At 35.6% G+C, this 23,338-nt stretch overlaps 1 protein-coding gene across 6 annotated transcripts in view; it reads right to left on the bottom strand.

Annotated features, from left to right (window-relative positions):
• Nucleotides 1-23,338, bottom strand: part of CNTLN (centlein) — a 202,699-nt gene that overhangs the window by 118,836 nt on the left and 60,525 nt on the right. For all 6 annotated transcript variants that reach the window (XM_068667749.1, XM_068667754.1, XM_068667751.1 and 3 more), the window contains 3 exons: nt 22,885-23,018; nt 11,900-12,062; nt 2,969-3,157 (listed from right to left, as the gene is read on the bottom strand). In XM_068667749.1, the coding sequence (XP_068523850.1) occupies nt 2,969-3,157; nt 11,900-12,062; nt 22,885-23,018 (486 nt within the window). The remainder of the gene's footprint in view (nt 1-2,968; nt 3,158-11,899; nt 12,063-22,884; nt 23,019-23,338) is intronic.

Raw genomic sequence — 23,338 nt, 5'->3', positions numbered from 1 at the left:
TTTCAGTATCTTGGTCCTTTCAGATTATTGTACATTGAAAATAGATAAATGGAATGTCAAACTAAACTAAATGAGAATTAAACTGTTCTTCAACACTGGATGCAGTTATTTCTTTCTGTCCTTTTAACACTGTTGAGCAGGACGCCTGTTAGTTTTCAAAAAGCATGCAGTACCTTTCTAAAGTACACTGCACTTCTTTCATTTTTTAAAAATCATTTCAAAAGCTACATAAAGCCACTATTCCTTGTTTTATAGATGACACGTCTGCATCCTGGCACACCTACAACATCGCAGGTGGAGTCCCAAATTGTCATAGTAAAACACACCCAACTGTAACTGAAATTGCATTTTATGGTGATCAATGCTAGTATACTGTGATACCAGTAGCAACAATGACTTTACAGACTTTATTAGACAGTTGTAACTCCAAACAGCTTTTCTGAGGACAAGGGTGGCTTGAACCACAGAGTAAAAACACCCTTGTATGCCTCTATATTACCCCAAAATTGAGCAGTTCAAATACAAAGGTTCTTTTTTAGAAAGTAATAATACTATTTCAATTAAGACCTATATTTTCTGCCTTCCACTTTGTTTAAAACAACATATAGAAGACATTTTGAGTGTGGTTTCATAAGACATTGGTATGAAAAAAATATTTGGAATCTAATAAATAACTATTACTTCTTTGATGGAGAATCTTATGCTATCTTTAAAAAAAAAAAAGTGCTTTGCTGTAAGCTACTGTATTAAATTTCCTACTAAAATATAACCAAGATTAAAATGACATCACAACTGCTGAAAATTACACATCTTAAAGTTTAAATGATATTTATCTCTCTAGTGAAAACACCAAAAGTAACTGTACTTTTCTATTACGAACATATTTAAGCATGGACCAAATTTAACTTTACAGGTTACAGTCTTCAGCTGTCTTTCTTGCTCAAGAAGGGAAACCCTGAGCAGGCTTCCCAGGACCACCACCGTCACGTGGGCTTTTGAAGATCCCCAAGGAAGAAGACTCCACAGCCTCTCTGGGCAACCAGTGGCAGTGGCAGTGCTCCCTCAGCTGTACAGTAAAGTGCTTCCTGATGTTTAGTTGGAACCTCCGATGTTCCAGTTTGTGCTCACTGTCTCTTGTCCTGTCACTGGGCACCACTAAAATAGCATAGCTCCATTTTCTTTGCGCTCTCTCTTCAGGTATTTATACACATTCCTAAGATTCCCCCTAAGCTTCCTCTTTGCCAGGCCAACATACCGATTTTCTCAGCTCTCCTCATAGGAGAGGTGCTCCAGACCCTTGATCACCTTGGTGGCCTCTGGGACTCTGTCCTGTATGTCCATACTGGACACATACTGGGGGACCCAGAACTGGACGCAGTACTCAAGATGTGGCCTCATCAACGCAGAGCAAAGGAGAAGAACCACCTCTCTTAACCTGCTGGCCCTATGTTGCCTACTTGTAAGCAAACACTTGTATATTTCGAGATTTTTGTGATCAACTTAAATGAATGCATAATTAACCAAATATTTCTAAAAACTGAAAGATATGTTGTGGCAAGCTTTGACTCATAGGGCGTGCAAGACTAAGAAACTTGTTACCCAACTAAATTCATTGGGTAAATTTTCTTAACAGGAAAGCCCAAACAAGGGTAACATTAAAAGCATTTTGTAAGGAATTAGCTTTGGTAACTGAAATGTTCCTAATCCATAAAACAAAATTTACAGCACCACACTTAGAACAAGATATACTGCATTAGTAACATGAAATAGAAAACTAAGCCTCTCGTGGACTTTAAACATTCATATTGCAATACAAAGTATGTTGGATAAAATCTAAACAACTCAACACACAAACGACTCTAAACAACTGAAAGAAATGGGAGTTACTCTCTCCATGCAATTTTTTACCATTCATAAATCCAAACCAATCCAAATTGTAAATCCATACCAATCCAAATTAGTATTTTAAAGACTGTGTGGTGTAAACTTAATAAACTGAAATCACTAAAATACAGACGTTAAAAGACTAGTAAGTCACAGAATTTTTTCACGGTAACACTGGATAGAATCTGTCTTGAAATATCTTGTTTATGTATTTAATTGTTTCTTATGCAAATCTTTCTAAAATATTTTTTTTATTTTAGTTACAAATCAGCCTCCTCCAGACTAAACAACCCCAGTTTCCTGAGTTGCTCCTCATAACACTTGCTTTCTAATCCCTTCACAAGGTTTGTTCTTCTCTGAATGAATTCCAGCAACTTGATATCCTTACAGCGGGGATCAAAACTGAATACAGGACTCAAGGTGTGGTCTCATCAGGGCTGCATACAATGGGACAATCATTTCCCTAGTCCTGCTGGTGACATTATTTCTTTTTAAATTCAGTTTAAGTCATAAATTGGCCTTTGGAAAATGTCGGGGGTATACACATAAGACCTGCACGTTTGGGAAGTAGGAAGCCTGTTAGTGGAAGTGAAGGATTTATTATAATAGTTCCAAATGGTACATGAAAGCTTAGCAATTTTTAGACAAGTCTATCTTTCCACCATAATACTTTCTTTAGATTTATGATCTAAAGTTTAGTTTCATGTTCAGGAAAAACAGAACAAAACAAGACCAATATATTTCATTTCCACAAAGAAAATGCAAAAAATTCACCTTTCTTTTCAGAAACAAAATAATTTTGGTTTTATTTTTGATGTCTTTTTTTTAGCTTTGTTAGAGCACATAAATAAAGTCTGGATGAATACTGACACTATTACTCAGTTTATTTTCAAGGAGAGATACAAATTAATTGCAAAGTACCCTCTATTAGCAACAGCAGACTGTCACACTACTGCAGCAGCACAATTGCACATTTTTTCATTAAAACAAAAAAATTCTCCACTTTCCTCTAAAACAGCCTTGCCCAGAAGATTAATTTAAAACAAGAAGAAACAACTTGTAGTATTCTAAAAAATTGTCTCACCTGTAATTCATGAGAAGAATCCTGGTATAATACATTTAAAGCATCATGAGCCTGCTGAAGTTGTTGCTGTAACTGACAAATCTTCTGATCTTTTCCAAATAACTGCTCCTGAAGAGAGGCACAGTTTTGCTGCAGTTGAATTTCACTTGTTTTAACAGTTTCAAAACATAAAGTCAATTCATTATAAAGCTATGAGAGGGGGAAAGAGAAAAAAAAATAAAAATAGCATTAATGAAGGCAGACATATAAATACAGGACAAGAGGAACTATAATTTAAGCAACTCGGCTGCAAAGATCACCCTCACTTTTGACAATTATTTCACATTTCTTGTCCTCCTGAATCCTAGCATATTCTGTATGTTGGAAAACAGTGATTGTGACAAACCCTGAAACTAGGTTTGAAACAAGTGTTTCTAGACATGCACAACTTATATCAGAATGTTATGTTTCAACTGCTTTTTTATGGCATTTATGCACATAAATGAACACCTAAAAATCATTTTTGAATAGGTTATATTAAACTATAAAATATAGAGAGAAAAAAAAAAAAAGAAAAAAAGAAAATATCACTTCCTGACTACTGAAAAAAAAAAAAAAAGCATCTTTACAGGCAGTGGCATTAAAGGATTGAGAATACAAAACACCATCCATTTCTGGTATAGAATAACTTAATTCTTTTTTTAACTAACATTTTAAATTGAGCTTGGGTAGCAATACAGTGAATCCACTAGTGCCTCCTGCAATTTGTATAAGTGTAAAATAGTTGATTAAATAATTATCCCTGGGAATTTTTTGGACATTAGTTATAAAATCCAAAGATCATATTAGATGGTCTTCTCCATGACTGTTCAACTACTCTCTCATTGGAAGCAGAATATTATCTGTATTCTGCAATTATTTTATAAGAGATTACATATCCACTAATAATTTCTAGAACTCCACCTAAGTGATAACTAGCAGCATGTGCCATATAGCTGAGAAGAATAACATATTCTGCAAGAATAAGGGAACAGCTATTCCATCACTTTTACCTCTATATTATAAAGATCTCAGAACTTTTAATACAAAATGAATTTTTTATTAAAAAAAATACAAGTCAGCTTGAAAAATAAACCTGTAGCTCAACAAACAACAGTTCACATTCTGAAGGAAATACTTGACTCTATAGCTTTGCTACTCAAACACTGCAGTCCAAACATTCCTTTGATTACCCTTGTTTCTCCAAATGAACAACTTTTACTCTGGTATTTATTCTACCATGAAATAATCTGTGCAAGGCATGTACTTCTGCAGCTGACAGTTTTCTTTGGAAGGTCCATTACTGCCATTCCTCCCAAAAGAAACTAATTAAGTATGAAAATTAGAAATTCAGAATCTTGATAATGTTTATTTGATAGACATTTTAAATTTTAAAAGTTACTCTTTACTGTCTTGGCAGCTTTACTTAAATTCACTTAAATGATATGCTTCTTTCTCTACTTCATCCGTTTACCTTGCTTAGTATTTATAGCCTTTAGAAAAAGAATCACAACTTTTTGGTTTGGAACCTGTCTACCTATCACTTTGCAGGAGATCTGCAAACAATAAATACCCTTCCTTTCTGTCTTTCTATCATTTTCTACACTCAAGGATTTCAAAGTCCACACAGGACAAGGTAATTACTTCTTTTCTACTCCCAAAGCAGATTAGAAATTATGTTGCGTAAGTTAAATTAATTCTATGTCCAGATATATTGATACTTTGACTCTTGAGTCTTAAAAATCAAACTTTTACATTGAAATTTCTTTGCCTACTGAATCTTTCTTAAATAATTAAGAGAGCTTATATCATCTTTGAAAATTCAAGTTTAAGATAAGCCAATTGCTTATGGAAATCAGCAAGTATTTCACAGTACATAAACAGTTAATTTACCAAAATATGAATTTTTAGCTATGTCCTGCCAAATGAATGGAACATCAAGGCACGGTTACTTCCAGCTATAAGCTCATTAGCTAGATCATACCAGTATGACAATTTGTTGGTTTTATGACTAGCAGCACTTAAGTGGTCATAATTATAGTATCTGAAAGGTAGCATCCTAGTAAGATGAATGGAGAACATCAAAAATATGATGCCTATTTTTTAGCTGGCAGCCACCTCCTCTAATGTAGCTAATGGGTATTTTTAGTAGTAAGCATTTGTCAGGACAAGACAAATAGCATGTCTTTTTTACTTGCATAAACTTTTCCAACCCTTCTAGCTTGAAAACAATTACAAAACACATATATTTGAAGTATAAAACTAGCTAAAAGCTAGTGTGCAAGAAAGAAATTCATAGAATTCATCTTTTCACTGTTTTATATGTTTATTTTTTTCCCCAAACATCAATGTGCTAGTTTTTAGGACTGATATTAAAAAAAGAATATTTAACTTCAGGAAATTTCAAAATTAAAATTATCTGTATGAAAAGAAATAATTTTATCTACTGTCTAGAGATAACTAGAACATCCAGATTTCATTTTGGCTCTGTATCTTTTCATTTATTGACATGAAAACTGTTTTCTGAATTGCATACATGCTTTAAATTTATATGGGATTATGCTGGTATTTTCTGCTCATTTTTCACTTGGTTTAGAAGAAATACCACATTTAGTCACACTGCTGTAAGCACAATCCAGAACATATGAAACTGAACGACATGGCAAAATAGATCTACCATTAATAAAGACACAAAAGATCAGGTGTAGAGATAAAAGATATAATATGGAGATCAGAGAACTACAGAGAAAAAATACTGAGTAGAAAACACAGAAGAAAGACAAAAAATATTATAAGTTATTTATCTCAGAACTATCAATCTTCACAGAAAAGAGGTGTGAATTCTTGACTATACGTAAGTAAGTGGTTATACCCTGCATGGACATTAGTGAGATGTGAGATTTGACCAGGAAATCATTTAATTGTCAATATGAGAGAAACAATATATTTATGTTTACAGGACAGAAAGAAAAATGAAAAGATTTTAAATAATTCTTTACACATATACACTCCATATACATATTGTGAAATTTGTTAGATAGAAAAAAGAAAACATCCACCAGTGACACAAGACTTTGTTCTGCAAAAACTGTTGCACAGACTGTACTTTCAGTATCTCTTTATAATGCCTTAAAGCTGTCCTTTCTTTGACAAGCAACATAGACTGTTATATGTAAAGGTACTTAAAAGCAAATAAAGAAAGATTAAAAGTATCTGAAGCCAGTACACTGCCATACATTTAGTCTGTATGACACAAGAGCTTTATTTATCAGACAGGAAGGAAGAGTAACTTAGCCGAAGTATAAAAATAAAAGTATCACTTATTTCTCAGCTTCCCTCAAAATTTCCTATACTGATTTAACTGATTTTACCAGAAAACAGTTTTTGATGGATATTTGAAGAGTTACTTAAAACACAAAACTCAGTTACAAGAATAGGTGTGTTTAGTGCCAGTCAATCATCTAAAAATGGCAGACCAAAGCTAGAACTTCCAGGATAACCAAAATGCAGGACTCTAGAGCCTGACCAACAATTGATAAAAATATTTCAGTCTGGTAATGGTGGGATGAAGTAAAGCATTGGCATATGTTAAATATGTGTGAAGGCAAAATTAAGGCCAAGAAAGGATGAGGAATACCAATAACAGCTAATAAAAGTAGGTAATTAGCCTACGTTATCTATTAGACTGTATATTAGTCAGAATCAGAGTGTAACTGGAAAAAAAAAAAGTGAAACAGTTGACACAAATAACCAACACTCGCATTACATAAGTGTGCAGGATTTATTTTAAACTAGATTTAGAGTGGTCCTGCATACTGAAGCCAATTAACAGCTGGAACACATTTGGCAGTTCTGTTTAATCCAAATGGAATTTAGTTAATGCTTTCATGGACTTTTCTATGATATCAACAAAAGCACAGAAAGTGGGATCAGCTGAGAGATCTCCTTCAGAAGTATACCCCTGCAAGGATCTAAAACACTAGTGTAGACTAGTGCCACCCATTAAAATGCAACCATAGTCAATGATACAAATCAATAAAAAAACACTAGAACTATATATAAAATTTAAGCTGTATTAAATGCTTGTCTAAGTGTTCACCCCTAAAAAACTGTGCATCACTGCAGAGACCAGAGCAAATATGAATGCAAACATACAGTAACACTAGACATACAGTAAAGAAAAAAATGGAAAGAAAGTCTAAATTGAGATACCGTAAGGCTATAAGGGGAACTAATAACACTGTTATAGAAATTCGTGTTACAAGATCACACTGCTTATGAGAATTTGAGAAGAAAAAGGACAGAAATCAGCTGGAGAAGCTCTAGGATGAAACTGAAGAGGCACTCCAGAATACAGACTGCACATTCACTGCACTGTACTGCCTATGGCTGGGATGGAGCTCCACCATTGTGACTACACAACCATTACCAATCTGATTACACATACAATTCAGAAACATTTAAATCTGATCATTCTAAATCAGATCATAGTAGGTATTACTAACAAAAATACTTAAGTTTAATCTTTTTTCTTCCTTTCTTGACATACATCTTTTCTTGTACTCTTCTCACCAGTTCACAAAATGTCTTCAATCTATGTTTTACATAATGTAAAAAAATACTGTATCATTGTCAGAAATATTAAAATAATGGTTTGAAAACAGAATTATAGACTATTTACTTATTTTAAAAAAAAAAAAAGAAGAAGAAAAAAAGGCATTCTACAAGTAACAGTCTACAGAAATAAGCAGAGGAACTAAAGCACACTAAGAATCTCAGCACAGGATTTTTCAAACACAAAAGTCATCACCTGTGAGTGCACAGTTTAACATCGCCCTGAGAGAGCCACAGTCTACACACAACTTCTTTACTTTTAACCTACAGGTACATCTAAACCCAAAATCTGCTTGCTAGCGTGAGACCAACTGTAGTGGAATTTGATATAGAAGATATAAATGGAATAACCTAATTAACACATCTTCCAACAATAGAAAATATTGTTGCAGCTTGAACTAAAGTGCAAGTTAATCTTTACTAAAGATCTGAGTTCCTCAGACCTTTCATCAACAAAGTGGACTACAAAAACATCAATCCACTTATTAATGATGTGGACTTTGGTAGGCTTGACTGGATAGCTAGTTTCTTTCGGTTCTTATCCTGTGTGAGAGAACACGTGTATTTTATTCCAAGTTAAGGAAGAACCTTACTAACATTTATAAACGTTTTTATTTTGTGGATTCAATGTTAAAAATATGCATTAAAATAAGCAGGTATATGTGATTTTTAACTATGCTTCACTGTTGTTCTTGTGGTCTCAGAGAAGACTGTCAGTGGTGAAATTTAACCTTAAGACGGCAAAGCCAGTAACTTCACATTCTGATTACATTTTCTCAGACTTGAAGGAAAGCAAACTATCTCCACACATGAACACCATGAGACTTGGAATGGCAGCAGCAGGCACAAAATTAACCACAACATCTGAAAATGCATCTAATGCTACACTATTTTTCATCTATTTTATGGTGCACTTGATGCAAATTTTTGCAGTGCCTCATAACTGAAAAATCTTACTTTGTTTTCTAATTATGCCAAGAATCCAACTATTGAGCAATGACTTTCTTCATCACACACATCTAGTGTACCACTATCCAGAGTATTCTCTATCTGTTGTTTCACGACACCAATTATTATTTCCTATTTAAAGACAAATAATGATATTTCCATTTCACTAAAAGGGCCTTCCACTAAGAGAATTTTAATCAGTATGATTAACAAAGAACCTGAAGGCCACATCAGATCAAGAGAAAGCACTGCATTATACAAACAAAGGCCCTAAATTGTAAATTTCAGAAAACTGTGATAAGCTAGCTAAGGAGTTCAGAATCTCTTCTTGTCTTATTATCCCTAGTATTGATTGAAGTCTCTCCACCTTGAAATTGTCGGTGAGGACAAATCTATTGAGTCTCATTAAATCCAGCACAGGAATGAAGTCCCTGGAGTATTTGGGACCACTAAAACAGATGCTATACATTTTAGAAAAATATTCCTTATCCTTGAGAATGAGAGCTACAGCTGCAATATGAAATAGATATCAATTCGTTTCCAGAAATGCTCTAACATAGAAGAGTTATTGTAGAACACAACACCCTTAAAATTTGTGTTAAAAAAAGGTAGCTGTATGTCAATTCACTGCAACTTGGTAAAACAGATTACTGATCTTCGCATATGCACGCTGCCCACTGTAGCTAGACTTGGAAGAGAATTGTGGTCCACAATGGATTTACACATACATAATCCAGTGCAAGTTCACAACCCTGATCTGAATTAATAGAAAGGTATTTTCTTTACTCAGTCTACTGTTTTATACGACACATTAACATCAGCGCAGAGAGCAGTTCTTCCTAAATGGTAGTCTGTTAAAATGAACTTGGAGTATGTCAGCCAGCCACACTGCCTGAGCTACAGCATATACTGCCTATCTGACCACTAACAGAGAGGTCATTGATCTTGCTGTAAGGGACAATATATCATAGGATGCACACACTGATAGGCTCAATGCCATTTGGAGCAGTTGGAAAATATTCCTCTGTGAGTATGTCTATGGAATAGCTGACACGTCCTTATCTAGCTGTTACAGCCAGCATATTATTAACGCATGGAAGACAAACAGAACACACATTTGTCTGCAATAGTTTGCCTCTCTCATTCAAGGAAAAAACAGGTATTTGCATTATTTTTATAGATGCTGAATTTTCCAAAGGCCTGCTGTGGCTTCAGAACTGTGTAACTTATGATTTGGGAACTACATGTTCCTTTGAAGCAATTACGGTTTGTTATTTTATACAGTTTACTGATCAGAAGTATAGAATATCCTATAAAAGAACAACTCCTCCTTTTCCCCTCAAACATCTCTTGCCTCGGTTTACCAAATGCTTTAGAGGATCTATTTGACTTAAGAAACTTCCTTTCTTATGCATAGTTTAAAAAAAAAAAAAAAAAAAAAAAAAGAGTGCATTTCTTCCAGGTATAAAACACCTAGATGTTTTGAGAAATGCTAAAAGACAGTTTATCAGTTCCGGAACAGTCAATTGTCAAAATAGTTCGGTTGTCTTTTTCTGGATGCAAACCTTACTCCTCTATGTTGGAAAAAAAAAATAATTTGAAATCTACACCTTCAAAATTGTGTATTTCAGGGTCACGAGTGAGTTGAAGTCCTTGCCTTATCTGCAAAGCTAAAATATTTCTGTTCTTGTTGTATCACCAAGTAAGCTGAACTCTTAAGTTCTGCTAAGAGAGACCAAGAACTCTGCTTTCTGAAGCAGTCATGGATTTTGAACCACGCCTAATTTAGACGAGGCTTGTCCAAACAGCTTTGCAAGCATACCCATCAATTTTCCATAATACAAAAGTAACTTATACTAGCAAAATTATTTTTCATTGTATAGGTTAAACTCCTTCCCCAAATGAAATAAAGTATGCTGGCAAAACCACTATTTTGCAGGGTAAATTTAACTTTTTATAAAAAGTTTTTTCTATGTTTTAAAACAGTCTCAGGAAAATCCGAATGTTTTTTTTTTCCCTTATATATTGCAAAACTAGTCTCAGAAGAACACTTCTAAGCCCTATAAACATTGATGAAGAGAGTTTATATTATCTTCACTTATGTCAATTTTTTTTGAGTGACTCTTCAAAGGATCCATTTTAACAGCCACAGAAGCATTGACTGGAGGATGAAAAAGACAGAAATAGCAATATCTGATACCTAAAATTCTGTATCTTAAAAAAAAATAAATCCATAATTTACTTTGTCTTGCCCCAGATTGACAGAACTCCTCCTGCCCTGTACATGTGCAGAATAACTCTGACAGAAGTCTACTTGTAATTTGGTTGGGCTACTATTACAGTGAACAGAAGACAATGTCTAGAAACTGGAAGTCCAGTGCAGTATTATATATCTAGCTCTACACTGTACTTTTGTACATTTAACTACGCAAGAATGTGCTGAGCCTAAAATGCTATAAAATATTAACCAAAAGTGCCTTTAGAACTCCAGTACTGATGCTGCCTCGACTTATGCCCATCTTCAGAATTTTAGCATGCACTACATACTGTAGGTTAGATGAAAAAGGGAAAACAGTTCCAAAATTGGTGGGAAGTACGTGAAAGTTGTATACGTCTTCTTCTCAATGTCTCAATGTCTCTAAAAAGGAAAGAAACCTATCTCCTGTGTTTCTTATAGACTGAAAAACACATCCCAATCACATTTGTCACACACAAAACAAGAAATTTTGGGTAGTATACATGTGTCAGCTCTTCATGGTCATCATTTATTCATCAAAAATGTAAAGTCTGTTCATTAAATGTTAAATATAGCTATGATTTTTTTTCAATTATCTATCCACATTAAAAGCAGTCACAGTAACATTTTTTTCAAATTATTTTTGATTCATAAAGATTTTGCATTTTGGGAAAAAAAAAAAAAAAAAGACACCAAATCCTTAAACTAGTAAAACTGGTATAGATTCGCACAAAGACATGATTTACAGATGAAAGGAATTTCTTCTCCTAATTTACCAACAACAAATGTATCAAATGAAACCTCTGAAGAGGAAGAAGAAAAATATACATAACGCAAAGTTATATAGGTTTGGTATGTGTAGAAATTCACTTCTATTTTTCCTCAGACACCTCTCCTTAAGTAAACCTTAAGGCTCATTAATTCAAGATAAGCAAGAGGCTTATATTCTGGGATATAATTAGGCCAAAAAACAGTGTTACTCAGCCAACCATATTTTGGTAGCAAGAATCCAGAGATCCAAAGGACACAACACTACACAGTGCTTTTATTACTCTGTTCATTGATATTGGATAGGCAGGTATATGAACCCTGTAATCATAAAGAGGCTGGCATACTTTTTGGTACGATGTTGTTTCAGCTGTGTGCGCATCCTCTTGGTCCTTCAATACTTTTTGTGTATCAGTATTAAGAGCCTGAAGCTGCTGTATCAGCTCGGCCTGCTGTGCTGTATGTGTGATGTTTTGTCTGTAAAGATTCTGCAGCTCCTGTAACTCCTTCCTGTGCAAAGCAAGCAATAAAGAGAAATTAAGAAAAGAATAACAATGACCTCTGTTAAACAATTGTGTTCAAATAATTTTACTGTAGATAACGAGCTTCCTATTTTCATTTATTTTTCTGTCAATTGCCTTATAAACAATAGAAGATAAATATAAAATATTTATCACATACTTTTGTGAAATATCTACAAAACAGTTAAGTTTCAGAATGGAATGTCTTTCAATTTCCTTCTAATGCTCTAACTGCTCTAAAATAAATGGATTTTCATTACTGCATCAACACTTTCTAATCAATATTCAGTTAACTCTTTAGCTGTTAGGTGTCAAAATGTGAAATATTTAGAACACGTGGACTGTAAAGACTGTAAAGTTTTCTTTTTGTTGCTGTTGTTTTTAACTAAAACAATGAGAAGAAAAGATAAAAGATTATCCTAACTTGTATGTGTAAAGCAATTCTCTTTTCTGAAATGCATCTACTTCTTGGACCCATTAAGTATGTCTTGTGACAGATTCATTTCTGACTGTAGATACAGCATATTGCAATAATCACATGCAAAATAAGGAGAGTTTGGTGTGTACTGCATAACCTAATATAACAATTAAAGCTCTATAAACATAATGATAGGAATTGTGTTGTAGTGCAATAAGAAGCTGAATCTAGTAAAATAACTCTGCTTGAGAATTTTATTGTACTGAGATAGATCTTATAAATTAAGGCAGAAATGAAGACCTGAAGAACTGTTACTGTAAACCATCATTAAAAACTTGGAATATTTGCTGTAGCATATGTCAAAACTTCAGCCAACTCATTTTTTGTATATTTTTTTTTCTACTTAATCCTGTTTAATTCACAATCAAATTCCAGAGTAGTGTTAAGTACAGATACCGAAATGTAAGTTTATCCCTCAACTAATTTTATTCCTAATATCCTCAAATAATTTTCTCACTGACCTCCAACATAGACATGACTTCTCTGCGCCTACAATTATCATTAACAACAAAAATTATTGTTACATTTTTATAATACTGTTGGAGATGTCCAGACAAAAATTATTATACAAAAAAAAATGCAGAAAAAACAACTTTAATGTGTTTTTCTGAGAAATCTCAGAATGACAAAGCAACCATTTTAAAAGAACTTTCAAAATAAAACACTGATAGCAGGGAATTTTTTTTTATTTCTTAAGACTCGTCCCACTACTTGATATGTTAACACTTCACTAAGTAGTACATCATCTGAATAATTACATAAAAATTGAAATTAAATGTACCACAATAGCACAGTCAGACACCTTAATGTTATAAAACAAAAGAGCTGCTAAAAATGTCTGTCAATAAGACAATACAAGAGAATACTTATAGGCATGCTTACTTCACAGTATTTGAGTCCTACTTTTTTCAATGACATTTAAAGTCGCACCTCAAAGATAATGGTAGAGATGCAGCAAGGACTCTTTATGTTACAAAATGAAAGTACAACTGCACATGTACTAATTTAAATCTGTTCACAAACACAGCAACAGGACTGGAAACACAGTGGTATATTAGCACTTCCCAACACCCTATACATAGGCATCCAACCAAGCACTTCAGTATTATCTCCCAGACTGTGAGCATATACTAGAAAATGACACAGTTTTGCACTGCAATTAAAACAGAGACTTTGTTAGTTTTGCACAGGTTCTCCAATCAGATCTTCATTTTGTTGTGGAAGGGAAGAAAATGTGATAATGTTGAATCCTCAGATACTGCTGGAAATGTTGGTAGTAGCCATTGCAAAGACATCTCTGCTATATTGCTGCTCTTTAATTTGTATGCAAACATCAATGCAGTTATCTGCGTCTGTCACCTGAGACTGCACAGTATTATGTGTTCTCTAATGGCCAGCCCATGAAGTGTATTAAGGTCAATGGGAATCTTTCTGTTGACTTCATCAGGCTTTGAGTCATATCCGAAACAGGAGGGGTTGTGGGGGAGCTAAGCCTTGCAGCCATCCAAGAACTGCCGCACAGTCAGAGCACAGCTGCTTTGCTCATGTTAAATTCAAGGACTACAAAATGTAAGGGAACTTGCTCACAGGTCCATTACTCCGCATTGCAATGAATCAAATCAAACCTTGCTCCTCCGTACATGTACCCAAACTTGCTAGGGGTGTTGTTTTCTTAATGCTTTTGTTGTTTGTTTTTGTGGTTGGATTTTTTTTTTATGTTTGTTTTGATTAAAAGGTTATACAAACCAAAACAGTTGCCATCTGGAAAGTCCTCTAAACACAAAAATACACGAGCACTGTATTTAATTTGCAATTGCACATTACAACTGCTTTGTCCTATTCACTGAATGAGACAATATTTTTAGACCGTAAATCCACAGTGGGAACTTTCTTTTATTTCATTTTTAAACAGGGATGAGAAAATGATGCACAATCTAACCAGGAATTCAGCACCAGTGGAATTCAGCAATGCAAGTAAGTTCACACAGTGAAGCACCTTTGATGACAGACCAACTTGGTTAGGAGAGCTTTAAAGTAGAAACGTTTAGAGATGATAGCCAACTACCAAGCAAGGGACCCATGGCCCAGCTTGGCAAGCTGAGGGGTGCAGAGTGACATGGCAGGAAAGACATGGTGATGAACAATACAAGGCTCATGGGGAAACACCTCAAGCATATGGACATAAATAAGGGAGCGCTGACAGGACATCAGCGTGTGGGAGGCTCCTAATGTCTTCCTGGGAAACCAGCACCATCGGGCACCCATCTAAAGCTGCAGTGGAGGAGGACTGGGTTAGGGAATATTTAAACAAACAAGACATACTGCCCATGGGGCCTTACGCAGTGCACTTAATAGTGTATAAAGAGGTTCAATTATCTTTGAATGGTCAACAGGTGAAGTTCCTGAGGACTTGAAGAACTCATGTCACTCCTACCTTCAAGAAGAAAGATCTGGGAAACTAGAGGGCTCAGACTCACCTCAGTTTCTGGGAAGGTGATGGAGCACATAAAGGACAAGAATATCATCGGGAGCAGTCAGCATGAATTTATAAATGGGAAATGATGCTTAACTGTCAGACTTCTCTGATGACTTGGTGGACAAGGGGAGAACAGTGGATGATTTTTATCTTGATTCCAGGAAAGATTTTGACCCTGTAACCTATAAAATACTGGTGGACAAACTGATGAGGGATAGACTAGATAAGTGAGCAGTAAGGTGGATTCACATCCAGACAAACTACCAAGTTCAAAGTGTTGTGATCAGATACACAAAGAACAGGTACCAGGCACCAGTGGAGTATCCCAGGTGCCAACAAGGGGTCAAGTACTATTTAACATCTTCATTAATGACCTAGACAATGGGATAGAGTGCATCCTATCATTTGCAGATGACAAAGCTGGCAGGAGTGGCTGTTGCACCAGATGGTTGTGCTGCTATTTGGAGGGATTGTGAGAGGCTGGACAAATGGACAACAGGAACCTTATAAAGTTCAACAAAGGAAATTGAAAAGTACTCTGCCTGGGGAGGAATAAACCCACCCATGTGCACGGGCTAGGGACCTGAACAGCTGGAAAGCTGTTGCTTGGTAGAAAATTCCCTGGGGATCCTGAAGTAGACTGTGAGTCAGCAATGTGCTCTTGTGGCAAAAAAGACTAACAGCACCCCAAGCTGCACTGAAAAAAGCAGTACCAGCAGGATGGAAAGGTGACTTTCTATTCAGAACTGGTGAGACACACCTGGGCTCCTGAGTGTAAGAGACATGGAAATACTGAAGCAAGCCCAGTGAAAGGCCACAGAGATGATAAAAGGTTTGGAGCATCTGTCTTAACAAGAAGAGACTGAGAAAAGCTGAGACTGTCCAGCTTGGAGAAGAGAAAGCTCAGAAGGATATTACCAACATTTATGAATACCTGATGGAAGGGTATAAAGAAGATGCATAGTCTCTTCTCAGCAGCTTACGGTAATAGCAAAAGAGGCAATGAACAGAAATTAAAACACATTCCATAGTTTTGGCTGGGATAGAGTTAATTTTCTCTCTAGAGGTTCATATGATGCTGTGGTTTGGATTTTTGATGAAAATAGTGGTGATATCACACCAATGTTTAGTTGCTGCAGAGCAGTGCTCACACAGAGCCAAGACCTTTTCAGCTCCTCATGCTGCCCTGACAGTGAGGAGCCTGAGGTGCAAAAGGAGCTGGGGGTGCATGCAGCCAGGACAGCTGGCCCAGGCTGGCCAAAGGGGTGTCCCACAGCATGTGGTGTCATGCTCAGCAACAACAGCTGGTGTAAGAGAGGAGAAGAGGAGGGGGGGACATTCAGAGTGATGGCGTTTGTCTTCCCAAGAAGCCATTCCATGTGCTGAGCCCTGCTTTCCTGGAAGTGGCTGAACACCTGCCTGCTGTGGGAAGTGGCAAATGGATTCCTGGTTTGGCTTTGCTTGCATACGTGGCTTTTGCTTTGTTTGGTGAACTGTCCTTATCTCAGCCCAGGAGTTCTCGCACTTTCACCTCTCTGATTCTCTCCCCCATCCCACCTGGGGACAGTGAGCGAGCGGCTGTGTGGGGCTGAGCTGCCCGCCGGGGCTTAAAGCACAACAACGTGACATTCCAATTAAACGTAAGAAAAATGTTTTTATACTGTAAGACTGGTCCAACACAAACAGGCTACTCAGAGAGGCTGTGGAGTCTCCACACTGGAGATGTTTAAACTTAACTAGACACCATCCTAGATAGGCATCTATAGGTGACCCAGCAGGAGCGGGAGGCCAGATGTGCTGGAGCTGAGGAACAGTCTCCAGAGCTCTCTGCCAGCCTCAGCCTCTCAGGGATTCTTTTTGATTCTGCTACTAATTTGCTTTGAGTGTGCTCTAAAAGTGTATACAAAATCAGCACCATGATAATCAGATAAATAGTTTCAAGACAAAAATTAATTTCTGATCAAAATATCTACTAATACGCATGCCCAAATCACCAAACTACTAAGCACTTCACAGGACACACAACTGCCTGTCACTGCAGCAGGTTATAGATACCAACTGCTAAGTAGAATGGTACTCTCAAGTGAGCATGGAACAGAAGAAATAATGAAAAATTACAAATTGGATGTTATGAAGGTTATAATGGACACTGAAAATGTATGTGCCTACATTCACACAGACACACACACACATATATACATACACAAATACAAACATCTATACACATAATTTTTAAAGTGTATGTGGATGTTTATATGTACATATACAAGGAGGATATACACACACAAATATAAACACAAACACCATGACACGCTGAATAGTATTTAACTCCATTTAACACTGAGATTATTACTGAGATTACAACAAAAACAAAATAAATGAAAAAGACAACCTTTCTTAGATTAGAATCTAACATGGTAAGACCTACACGATGTGAAACCAAGAAATGTACAGAAAGTGAGCTATGCCCTGCAAGTCACAGTGAGGAGCCTGCCATGAAAAAATGTCAGTTTTTTCACAAGTCAAAATAGAGGAGCAGAACTAAATTATTTCATCCACAGAAATAAGATTACAGTAACCTAAGAAGCTTTTGCTTTAAACATTGCAAATATTTAGGCAATTGCTTCAACATTAGCATTTTGGAATTGCAGAAGAATCTTAAAATCTTTTTCATCAGAAACAATCAAGGAAAACTGTTGATTCAGAAAGAAAAATGAGTTTGAGATGCTGATCTATACTTTTAGACACACACTTCTAAAAAAAATGACTTTTTAGAATGCTAGAGAAGAAAGGTGAAACAAAAAAAATGCTGAACATAAAACTGAATAACAGTTATGGGAAAGATAAAACATTACAAAAAATGTGTTACGTTGACTGGAGTTTCATAAAACCAATTATAGGAAAGACCTATATTAAAAAAATATTTTTCATGTTTATGAAACGCAAGCACAATTCAAAGTAGTTAAGTATACTCCAAAATCTTTTGAACTAGCTACATCTACGTCTCCTTCTGAATGCCATTTTTCTTGTTCTCTGGAAAAAAATAAATAATGGGAGAGGAAAAAGAGCAATGAATAAGAAAGAATACGGATCATACAGAGTTTAGTTCACAAGGAACTGCTTAGAAGTATGAACTCACCAATACAATCAAATTATATTTGAACACATTAGACACTATCAATAAAACACGAGTACTCATTCACATCTTTGATTCAGAAATACAACATATTTTAAATACTTCTAAATACCACGGCAACTATGTGCCAATAAACATATTCAAATTAAAAAAAAAAAAAAAGTCACTAGTTTAAAGTAAAGCCATAACTAAAATTTCACTGAATTTTTTCTTAAATAAATAAACTACTTTTAGTTTCACGTAAGATAATTCTGGACTGAAATCCTTTTCATCACCACAGTACAAATAGAATTCAGGGACGTTAAGACTAGCTTGTAACACCCTAATTAGGCATTGAAACTGTCCTTAGACATACTGTATTTGAAATAGATTAGAAATGGAAAAAAAAAATCTACATTTCCATGTAAAAACAGAAAAAAGAACTTGTAAACAGAAACAACATTTTTAATTTAGGGAGACCAGATCTGTGAAGAACCTATATGCCTACAACCCAGAACTTTAAAAAAGCATGTCTTGCATCATGTTTCAAATTGACACAATGAAGAAATCCTTTGGATTGATATAAAGGTCGCTTTTCTGGATAAAGGGAAGGGTAAATTATGCACATATTATACCATAAATAGCTCTTTGCATCAAAGCTAGGAGAGAGCTAGGAGTGTTCTTTGAAACAGGACCACAAACCCTCTGGAGCCAGATAAGCAACTGTTCAGTTTGGATTTCCTATAATTAGCTGGGACCATCAGTGAGGACATGGAAAAGTGAAGTGCTGAGTAAGAGCTGTCACATAATTAGCTATTGCTTGTTCTTCTTGTTTTCAAATTATTTTTTAAAATTTGCTTTTTACTGTTTCTTAAAGCTCACTCAACTTGTTATGTAAACTCAGCTGTTTGACTGCCTCCCAGTGTACCTCCATTTGGATATCTGAAATGATTATAGAGAACTCAGGAGGAGGCTGAACCAAGTGGAGGATGATGCTGAAATACAGCCTGCCTCTTAGAGTAGCTGGAATAATACTTAACTCTTTCATAGGATAACTCTTCAGTCTATGGTATTGACCTAATTGACTTTTTTTTTTTTTTTTTCTGATGAGTTACTGAAGAAAATAACTGCAATTTTCAGATTATTTTAAAGGATTTAGGTCTCACTCTGATAGGGCTAACTATGAATGGTGGCTCCACAATGAGAAATAATGGGCCACCGCTATGCTTGGTTCAGGAATGAGAACTATCAAAGAATGCATAAAATAAGATTTTCCCAAGAGTAGAAAGCAACAATGAACAGCAAAAATGCCAAATGACTGAGCAGAAAGACACTGGGGACATCTGCATACTAACATTGTATAAAAACTCAAGTACTAGTTTAAAATGAGGCAGTTCGGGTTGTTCAAACAGTCTTTTTTGTAGAAAGGGGGAAATCATCCAAGAAGCAGCCTTATGCTTTTCAAGTTAAGACTCCTTTAGAGACAGAGACCTCTCACAACCAATAGGTTGACACTACATAAAGATAGTACAAACTGGAATGCAGCAAAACTCAGGTATTTGACACTTGTCCTGGCAGTAACCATTCTTAAGATTCATACTATTGTTTAGGGTAGAGATAGCTCCAGTGCTCATATCTGAAAAGACTGAAGTAATGTTTTCTCCTATCCTTTGAGGATAATATTAAATAAAATACTTATATCCTGTACACACTAACGGTTTTAGAGTAAGACATGGCTTCTCAGAGATGTAAATGAAATGAGTAGCAGCTATGGTCACTCCAGAACCTATATAACTGCATTGCAAATAGCATTCATCACATCCACCACCTTAGGTGACATTGTTGGCTTTTTTTCATCACCACAGTTTTGGTGAATGCTGGGATTCTGAAAACCTCAGTTACTCCTCTTACCAGGGGAATATAAGAAGGTTTGGGGTAATTCAAGAAATCTCTAGATTCCATTACCTGTAATTTAGAAATACAATACAGTGACAGGCACTATGAATTATGGCTTCTCAGGGGAATGGCATAGATACCATGAAATAGTTTACAGCACACAGAAAAGAATAACCCAAAAATCCCACAGCAGCGAAATACAGGCCAAGTAGAAATCTTACTGCCTCATAATTTACAGCATGGAGGTAAGCAGAAAGAGCAGAAGGGAGAAAAAATAAAAACAAGCAATATTGTTACCAAAAGGAAGTCCTTGTAAAATGGTCAAGAATAGATTTAGGCTAGAAACTGACCAAACAAACAAACCCCTGGAACATGCTTCCAGTACAAACATGGAGGAAAGAAATTCTAATTTCTCTTAAAACAGGGCTTGATATGTCTTCAAACAGTTTAATATTGCCTGGATACTTGTGACAGCAGCAGCAAAGTCTGAGTCAAGCAGGCCTTTCCAGCTTGATGCCCCAAGTTCTGCCAGAGCTCTGTGCCACTGAGACATAGACCATTAGTGAGTGCTGAGCAGTAAGCACAAAGTTACAGATCCTGATATTTAGCATAATTTAAAACAAAAATCACAAATATGCAACAGGATTAATTTTCAGAAATGAACAGCAGGATTTAACATTCTTCAAGAACATAAAAATGGAAAGGCTACCAGGGATTCTAAACAGATCCAGAAAATCTGTACTGAAGATAAGCATGAAAAATATAACAATGAAATGCATTTTGTAGCTACTCTGGGAGTTAGAAACTAAAACCAGCGAATCAAAAATGCTTTGGGGGAAAAAAATAAAAAATCAAAGAAAGGTGGCAACTTCTTGATTTTTGAAGATATCTGCCATGCAGAGGATGGGTTCTGTAAAAACTGGTGGTTCACGGGTCCTAGAATATTTTCGTTCCATCGCTCAGAAGTATGTGACAGACTTTTGATTTAAGCTGAGTGGGACTTTCAAAAACACCTGCTATTCTCTAGGACCAGAGTACTGAAAAAATTTAGTCCCTGTTAATTCACCACCAATTGCCTCCTAGATAAAATATCTCCCTTAGTGACAGCAGACATAGCTACTGTTTAACTGAAAAAACAATCCTGCTAACAAACTGGCAGATATGCAGAACAGAGCAAGAAATTAAAATGGCACAAGAAACAGAGCACCAGACCAGTTTGCACCTAGACCCTTAGAGACTTTATTTCCAATTGATTTGAACATCTGCCTTACAAATTTCAGACAGTATTACAAAGTTATAGAGGTGACAGCCGAAATAATATTTTTCTGTATCTTCCTGTACTACATATAAAGGAAGATACCAAAAGAAAGAAGCCAGCTTCATTCCTTTTCTCCTCCAGAGCTTGTTTCTAATTAGGACTGTGCTTCTCATCTATTTTCAGAAAAGGGAAGGGCGGGAAAGGCAAGCATGCAGTAGACAGGGTGAGATGAAACAGAGCAGTGGGGAGGAAAGAGAAAGATTTGCAAGTCTTTTCCACCTCCAAAAGTTTGAAATGGCTGATGGGAGGTGGCAAGGGAGATAGAGTATTTTCCACATTATTTGTCAAAGAATTTTTCTGCCAGCATGAATGTAACACTGAAAATTCAACGTGATACATTAGTAACACTAAGTTTTAAACAAGGATAACAACAACAGCAAAAAATATATCAGTTACCAAAAAAAAAGAGGAACAACCAAACACTTCAATCATGAAGTCAACACAGTTCCAAGATCCTGAGCTGGGATGAGTAGGCTGATCCAAAGACTTATTTTTCCACATAGCTTTTTTCTCTCTTATCCTATTGTTGTTGCTTTCTTTCAATTAAGTAAGACTTGGCCTTTTTAATTAAAAGCCAACAGAAATAGTTTATCTACATACCTTAGGAAAATAAGGAACAAATTTAATGTTCTGTATCACAAGAAAAAAAAAAAGCATAACTCACATACTAGTAATGTGGAAAAACATGATTAGTGATCACAATGCAAGTTTAACAGATTGGACAGAAATCATTTGAGCACATAGGAAAAATACAATCAGTTTGCTAAAGTTGCAGTTTACTCTTCTCCATCAATTTGAAAGTTTGTTTGCATGGATAAACATATAGAAAAAGACCTCAAACAATTCAAAAGACATGTGTTGGAGTATTTTTTGTTACCTCATGTTCAAAAAAAAAAAAAGCATTTATTTCAATTACATGTTTTATAAATGATATCTGTCTGTTACAAATCCTAAGAGGCTCTTCTCTAATAAATAACAAAGAATTCATTTTGAGAAATTTTAAGTTCAGCGACTTGGCCAAGTCAATCTGTAATATCCTCAACTTGAGGATATTACAACTTGAGGATATTGCACTTATGTTCCGGATTCAGTGTAAGAACAAGGTGTGCGAGACTTCTAATAAAGCTCAAATCACTACACTTTGAACCTTAGTAGAGGCCTACACATAAACTCTTGCTGACTTTTCAGATTTTACTCTAATTAAAAAGCTTAAATTAGGTTCAAAACTTTCCCAAATTTAGGTCAGATAGCCTCTCCAGCTGAATGTCTGTCACTGATTGTATTGGTATTTGGTTGCTTGCAGTGGAGATTGGTCGTTCTCTGACCCAATACTATTATCAGAAAGAGTCCACATGAACTGCCAGCTACTAGAACACCTCCAAAAATTTTACATTTTGTGTAAAAGCATGCTATGAATGTACACCATTACACAGAAGTACTTCCAATTCAAGATAATGCTTTACAAATGGACCAACAGTCCTTTTGAGAACATTCAGGGTTCAAGTTAATGAAAACATGCAATACTTACTTAGTCCTGGTCATATCACATTCTTTTTGGGAAAGTTCTTCCTGTTTCACAGCTAGCTGAGATGACAAGTTACTGCATTTACTGTTTAATTCTTTCATTTGTTCTCTTGTATCCGTTATATCAGCTTCCAAATTCTGCAAAGAAAACATTTAATATATATTAAAAGTAATATACAACACAGAGTTAAAACCTCCTAAAATCTATCCATGTAACCTACATATATAGACACATGGATGTGCACATATGTCTGCATATATATTAATTGTGGTCTAAGCAAATATATACAGGTATACGTGCAGGTGTGCATATATGAAGAATGCGAAACCCCAGAAAAAAGTTGCACATCAAGTTTTAGATGGACCCCTATTCTAAGAAGTTATCCTTAGTTCACTTGTCGCACATAAGAGAATCCTGAATCAAATCCTTGCAAAGCAATACTAGACTATTTGACTAC

This window comes from Anas acuta, chromosome Z, assembly GCF_963932015.1.
Source record: "Anas acuta chromosome Z, bAnaAcu1.1, whole genome shotgun sequence".
In the NCBI taxonomy this organism is placed as follows: Eukaryota; Metazoa; Chordata; class Aves; order Anseriformes; family Anatidae; genus Anas; species Anas acuta.
The sequence above is the reverse complement of the archived record's forward strand: the minus strand, read 5'-3'. Positions and strand labels throughout refer to the sequence as shown.